At 40.1% G+C, this 7,183-nt stretch overlaps 1 protein-coding gene across 1 annotated transcript; it reads right to left on the bottom strand.

Annotated features, from left to right (window-relative positions):
• Positions 1-1,768: 1,768 nt before the first annotated feature.
• LOC122272096 (zinc finger MYM-type protein 1-like) lies at positions 1,769-3,319 on the bottom strand. Its single transcript, XM_043055200.2, has one exon. It carries the CDS (start codon positions 3,317-3,319, stop codon positions 1,769-1,771), a length of 1,551 nt encoding a protein of 516 aa, XP_042911134.2.
• Between the last annotated feature and the right edge of the window lie 3,864 nt (positions 3,320-7,183).

Genomic DNA, 7,183 nt, shown 5'->3' on the forward strand with positions numbered 1-7,183 from the left:
CTTAATTCTAAGTTTTCTATTAACTTCAAATAATCAGTAGTAATAATATGATTATATATTCTCTTTATTTTGCATTTCGGCTTTTTAAATATTTTATTTTCTCTATTTCTTTATGTTTATATATATATATATATATATATATATATATATATATATATATATATATATATATATATATATATATATATATATATATATATATATATATATATATATATATATATATATATATATATATACACTCCTCAAAAGTGAAATTGCAACACCAAGAAATAATGCACGTAGCGTCATGCAAATTTCAGGAGCGATAGTAGTGAGATGGATATGCAAATGATTAAAAAAACAGACTAATAAAATCATTATAAAGCAATTTATTCAATATCTAATGTGGCCACCTCGGGCAGCTATACAGGCCTCAATCCGGTGAGGCATGTTATCAATGACTCCATTGATGGTTGCCTGAGGTAACCTTTGCCAAGCCATTTCCACTGCTGTGCGCAGATCATCGATGGTTTGCGCCATTGGGCCTCTGTTCGTGCCACGTCCAATCAGATCCCATAGGTGTTCTATGGGATTCAGATCTGGAGAGGCTGCCGGCCAGGGAAGGATGTCAAATCCAGTCAGGCTGTTAAGAGTTCGCCTTGCGACATGCGGCCTGGCATTGTCTTGCTGGAATACTGTGTTGGGTGCGCCCTGCAACAAGGGCAGAACAACGGGATATACAACTTGTATGACGTAGCGGTCCGCTGTCAAACTGCCGTGAATGTGTACCAGGGGCGTTCTGCGATCAAACATTATGCCACCCCAAACCATGATGCGCGGTGTAGGACCGTTGTGACGCTCGGCGTAATGGGCTGGTTCGTAGCGTTTTCCGGGTCGCCGCCATACCCGTCGACGGTCGTCATTTCTCCACAGACAGAAACGAGATTCATCCGTGAACAGTACCCGATGCCATTGGATGATCCAGGTACGATGACACCACGCCAGGCGTCTAGCCCTGTGCAAAGCGGTCAACGGTACCCCTGTTACTGGTACCCATGCACGTAACTGTACTTCATGCAATCTGTTGCGTATGGTTTGGGTGGACACACATCCACCTGCTCCTGAAGGCAACCGGCTTCGGAAGGCACGTGCCGTGGAGAAAAGGTCTCGAATAGTCAACTGGCGAATACGCCGGTCTCTGCGCTCTGACGTGCACCTGTGCGCACCACTTCCTCTTCGGCGTGCACGTAGACCTTCCTGAATCCATCGTGTGACACAACGTTGGATGGTACTCACGTTGTGCCCAACACGAGTTGCTATTGCGCGCAGCGACAAACCAAGTTCATGGAGTTCAATAATACGTTCACGTTTCCCGGTCGTTAACTGGTGGTATTGAGCTCGCCGACGTCTCAGAGGCATTTCCAACGCTTTTTCGAAAGTCGCAAATGCTACGCAAAACCTCAGATGCCGTTTATGAGAAGGGAAAGTTGTTGGCCTTTATAGCTCGAACATGCGTACCACGTGATCAGATGCGTGCTCAAATTTAATCATTTGCATATCCATCTCACTACTATCGCTTCTGAAATTTGCATGACGCTATGTGCATTATTTCTTGGTGTTGCAATTTCACTTTTGAGGAGTGTATATTTTGAGGAGTGTATTGAGGAGTGTATATTTTGAGGAGTGTATTGAGGAGTGTATTCTACTAATATTTCAGTAATCATACAGGTGTGTAAAATATTTGTTTATTGTAAGGAAAACAATGATCAAAGAGTATAGAAAAATGTTAATTGCTTAAAGTAATAAATTTAATCTTTGCGCCTAGTTCGTTGACCACACGGTATATAAACGGATAAAACACATTTCGCCGGTAGTAAATTTCGGCAGTTTCTCCAGGTACATTGCTGCGTTGGGACGCTTTTGCGGCCATTCTTGGGACAACTATTTCGTTCGAGCTCATTCTCTTTGCTTCCTCGAAAAGTATGGAGAATTGTGTCTCGTTTCTAATGCTTCCTATGGTTGTTCTGACAGTTTTCGCATAACTCCAAGTGGCTATTAAATCAACATTCACCTTCTGCATCACCTTAATCAAATACGAAAATACTTTTCTGAGTATGACCAAAGATACTATAAATTGGCTATTGTCCACAGCTGTCTGCAGCTGAAAAGCTTGTGTGGCCACGTCTGAAAGACCAGTGCTTTGAAGTGTTTCAAGCGTTGCACGTGCAACGGGTAGCATTTCTGCGAACCTTTCGACAGCTACATGTTTTTCAGTCCAACGTTTTTCACAAAGACCGATAAGAGTGGAATGTTCAAAGTTGTTTTCATCGGCAATTTTCTTCAATTGACCATCCCGTAGTGGAGATTTTCGGAAGAAGTTGATTACGGATTTTATAGTTCCTAGACAGTTCCTTATCATAGGTACTTCACATGAATGAGCTAATACTAAGTTCAGTACATGAGCCACGCAATGCACGAATTGCGCTTTTGGATACTGTTCTGCGATTATTGTTCTCACACCTCGTAATCGACCACTCATCTCTGCAGCGCCATCATATCCTTGCCCTATAAATTTATGCATATCTAAATTACAGGACACAAGATGTGTTATTATGGTCGTTGCTAATGCTTGAGCAGAAACATATTCAACGCTTATAAATTCAACAAAATCTTCCCGGATAACTGCTTTTCCAGATGAACAGTCTACGTATCGCACACACAAAGCTATTTGTTCTCGTCGTGATATATCTTGTGTTTCATCAGCTAGCACACTGAAATAGCCTGCCTTTTTTACCCTTTCTAAAAATTTATCTTGAATTGTCTTACCGGATAGTTCAATTATTTCATTTTGAATCTGTGATGAGGTATACATGGCTCGACTGTGTATTGATTGTGTTAGTAAATGCTTCTTAAGTACCTCATCGCCAGAGCGAGCACGAAGCACTGCTCTAAAGTTTCCATCATTATGAGCGGGGTCATTTTTTCCAATTTCACCAATTTCACAGCTTCCCCTTAAAGCGAGTTCTTGTCTTCCGCATAACAGAATCGTTTCTACAATGGCTTTTAATCTTTTCCTGTTTTCTTGAGCAATTTTGCTGTTTTCCACATTGACTGATTCGGCAACATCAAGCACTTTGCCTTCCGCTACCTTTACAAAATTTGCTGCCTGCTCGATAGCAAATTTATGATATTTTGCGTTTGCATGATGATCAAAGGCTTCTAAAGCGAACTTCCAGTTTATAAAGGGCTTACTAACAAAGGCTCCAAGTTCTTGACTGCCACGACCACCTTCCTTTTTTCCAAGAAGAACGCATACTTTCCAAAATGCTCCCTGCATGCATATTGAATATGCAAGCCATGAATGTCTAGCAGTTCAATGACGTTGAAAAGAGAGTCTTTTTTTGCCACTGACGCTGACTAGAAACTTGAAAGTATCCGGGGGGGGGGGATCCAACACTGTTTCAACGCTTTAAGCTTTTCTTCATCATCGTCCGGAGGATTACTGAGATAAAGAATTCCTACCTTTTTTCGGTTTATCAACATCGGTCGATTCATCCTCTTCCGGTATTTCTTCATGCTGGGATTTTTCATTACGAGGAACAATGCCACTGTCATTTGTTGGAAGTTCATGGGGTCTTCCGTTTTTAGAAAGAAAAAAAAACAAGAGATCTCTCTTGGGTTTTTTTTTGGGTTGTTGAGTAGTACGTTTCATATTTTTGAATACTTTTTATTTATTCAATATCAATTATCCTTATCTACATGTAGAGTATAAGTACACGAGGAAAGAGTTTCGTTTTGAACCGCTTTCAATCTGTCTGCGCAAGGCGAAATGCCGAAATTACCACCATCAGCACGTCTTCTTCCTTCCTTCCTTGGGAGAGAGCCGTTCCATTTTGCTCGCGGTTGGAGAAGGACAGAGTGGATGGGGTGGTATCTCGATGAAACATTCGTTTCTTTCGCTCAATGAAACATGCAAAGCTTTCAGCTTTTGTAAGGTGCAAACGAAATTTTTTTCCCACATATTTCTTAAAAAATTATTTTTCGAGGCAAGACGTATATTATAAGAAGTTCTATGCGATATTTGGAAATATGGATATTAAAAAAACTCATATACGTCTTATATACGTCCGTGTATATATATATATATATATATATATATATATATATATATATATATATATATTGTTTTTGAAGCTATGAATCTTTTAGTATTAAGCTGAACCGTGAATTTACCAACAATAACGCGTCAATATGGTATAGTTTGTCTAAAGTAAGAACTCCCCTAGCCGTTCGTCTGAACCAGTGACTATGGTAACGAGGTATAACAACACTCTCTAACAAAAAAATCGACGCACCAAGAAGCAATCATCCGATTGCTTTGAAATTTCGTATGCATGAATGTTTTGAACAGATATGCAAATGATTAAAATTTGGTGTCCAATGAACAAATAGTTTGATCTCTGGCGCATTGGAACTGCGCATCCAGGAGACGTAATAAGGAGCAGTTCTTCAACGGTTGTTAAAATTCTTATTGTTTTTGAAGGTATGAATCTTTTAGTATTAAAGCTGAACCGTGAATTTACCAACAATAACGCGTCAATATGGTATAGTTTGTCTAAAGTAAGAACTCCCCTAGCCATTCGTCTGAACCAGTGACTATGGTAACGAGGTATAACTACACTCTATAACAAAAAAATCGACGCACCAAGAAGCAATCATCCGATTGCTTTGAAATTTCGTATGCATGAATGTTTTGAACAGATATGCAAATGATTAAAATTTGGTGTCCAATGAACGAATAGTTTGATCTCTGGCGCATTGGAACTGCGCATCCAGGAGACGTAATAAGGAGCATTTCTTCAACGGTTGTTAAAACTTTTGATTTGATTGCGATGCAGATTACCTTTCAACAACTTAAAAAATGCCTCGCTGCAGGATTCGCGCTCATTACGAGCAACTTTCAGAGTTTGACAGAGGTCGTATCATTGAATTGAAAGAGGCCGGTTGGACAAATCGGAGAATCACTCGTCATTTGAGTCGAAGCGATGCGGCGATTCGAAGATGCTGGCAAGGATGGGTGGAAAATGGCAGAGTTCAGCGTCAGGATGGTAGCTGTCGACCTAGGGCTACAACAGAGCGTGAGGACAGAGTGATTGTCCGAGCAGCTGTCACAGCGCCTTCTTAATCTCTATCAACCATCAGACGTTCAACCCAAACACCAGTGTCCACCATGACCATTCACAGACGGTTGAGAGAGCGAAATCTACGCTAGCGGCGACCGTTAAGCCACCTGCCACTCACGCCTGCACACTATAGAGCCAGATTACAGTGGTGCATGGCTCGATCAGGCTGGAATGATGCCGACTGGAGACGTATAGTCTTTAGCGACGAATCCCGCTACCAACTGTGTCCTGACGATCATCGAAGACGTGTTTGGAGATGCACAGGGCAGAGGGGGATCCTGCCTTCACTATTGCACGCCACACCGGCCCTCAACAAGGCATTATGGTCTGGGGTGCCATTTCCTTTGACAGCCGAACCCCTTAGGTCGTCATTAGAGGTACACTTACTGCACAGCGGTAAGTCGACGACATCCTAAGACTTGTTTTGCTACCGTTCCTTTTGCAGAGCCCTGGGCTGGTTTTTCAGCAGGTCAGTGCCAGACCACATACGGCACGTGTTGCTATGAAGCGTCTGCAAGCTTGTCAAACTCTTCCTTGGCCTGCCAGATCACCAGATCTCTCTCCCATCGAGCATGTCTGGGATATGATGGGAAGGCGATTGCATCTTCTTCAAAGTCTTCAAAGTTGTAGTCTTCAAATGTTAAAAAAAATGTACTTTTGATGCAAGAAATGGTAAAATATATGTAGTGAAGAAAGGTGGATCTCTCTCAGTAAAGCTTGATCAAACTCTTTCATTTATTTGCTGCACAAAATCACCAACTGTCTTCTTGTCTTGTCATAAATATTATACAGCTTTTTTGTTTAACCCATTAAAATGATTCTTTTGAAGGAATAAATAAATTTCCTTAGTTTCCACTGCAGTGTTAAAAAATAAATTATCAATAGTAATGTAACCATAGATTCCAGAACCACTGAGTAGATTTTAAAATGAAATTTGGCCGGAAAATGAAGATAATATAATACAATCATTCAATATAGTTGTTCGTAATAGGCATGAAAAAAGTTGAAGGCTTGAAGAAATTAATGAAGTTCTCAAGTAATTGAGTGAGGAAATAACTGGGTTTGTTTCACAAGTTGTGGTCCATTATGGATGGAAGAGGTGAGCTTTAGTAACCCTCTGGGGCCAAAAAGAGGAACTAGACAAGGGAGATATTTTTTGCGCTCAATCGAATTGCAAATCAAGTCGATAGGACAAATAGATCAGAAGTTATAAAAGATGTAGTTAGTATGAAGTACAATTTTCGATTTTACTATTTTGTAACCAGCATTGAGCAGCCGATCCAATTTTGAATTTATGAGTATCCAGTCTGTAGCTTTGTAATTTTGAACCCAATTCACAAAACAAGGGAACTTCTGGATGAAGCAGTGGGACAAACTGGCCATCGTGGAGGACTTGCCGGCTTGTAGGTTTCGCCAAAAACATTTTCCTTTACCTGAATGATTGATGGAGTAGGCGGAGGAAATTTATTGAAAAACCACACCTGCTCACAAGGAGATCATTACTCGCCAAATCTTTATGACGCCAAAGACGATAAAGGACTCAAATGGAAAACCGATTTACCTCGTTTCTGATCGACATAGTGGATTGATTCTACCTTTAGTGGGAGAGAGGAACTTACGGATTTTTATGGGTGCAAGGGATTTTAAGGGTGAAAAGCTTTCTTACTCATCTATTATTCTCGCATGAAATAGGATTATTCAGTGAAAAGTAAAGAAGTTTAAGTAGAAAAAAATCATTCCAAGATTTTAAAAATAATTATATTCAATTAAATTTTTGAATTTTCTAAAAGCGAATGTATTAAAATTCATTTATAAAAAAATTAGTATCATCTTGAATTTAATTTTTTGTTCGTTCAGTTCTCATAAAATTATTCGCTCGACAACTCAATCTCTTTAACAAAAAATAATCTAATCTTCACGCTATAAAATTGAGTTAAACATTACACGAAGTTTCCGAGTATATTTCTCATGGATACCGTTCACATGAGGGGGGGGGGAGGGACTCAGATGCGTGATGA

The sequence above is a fragment of the Parasteatoda tepidariorum genome, chromosome 4, assembly GCF_982258835.1.
Source record: "Parasteatoda tepidariorum strain Cologne lab strain chromosome 4, Ptep-v5.0, whole genome shotgun sequence".
NCBI lineage: Eukaryota > Metazoa > Arthropoda > Arachnida > Araneae > Theridiidae > Parasteatoda > Parasteatoda tepidariorum.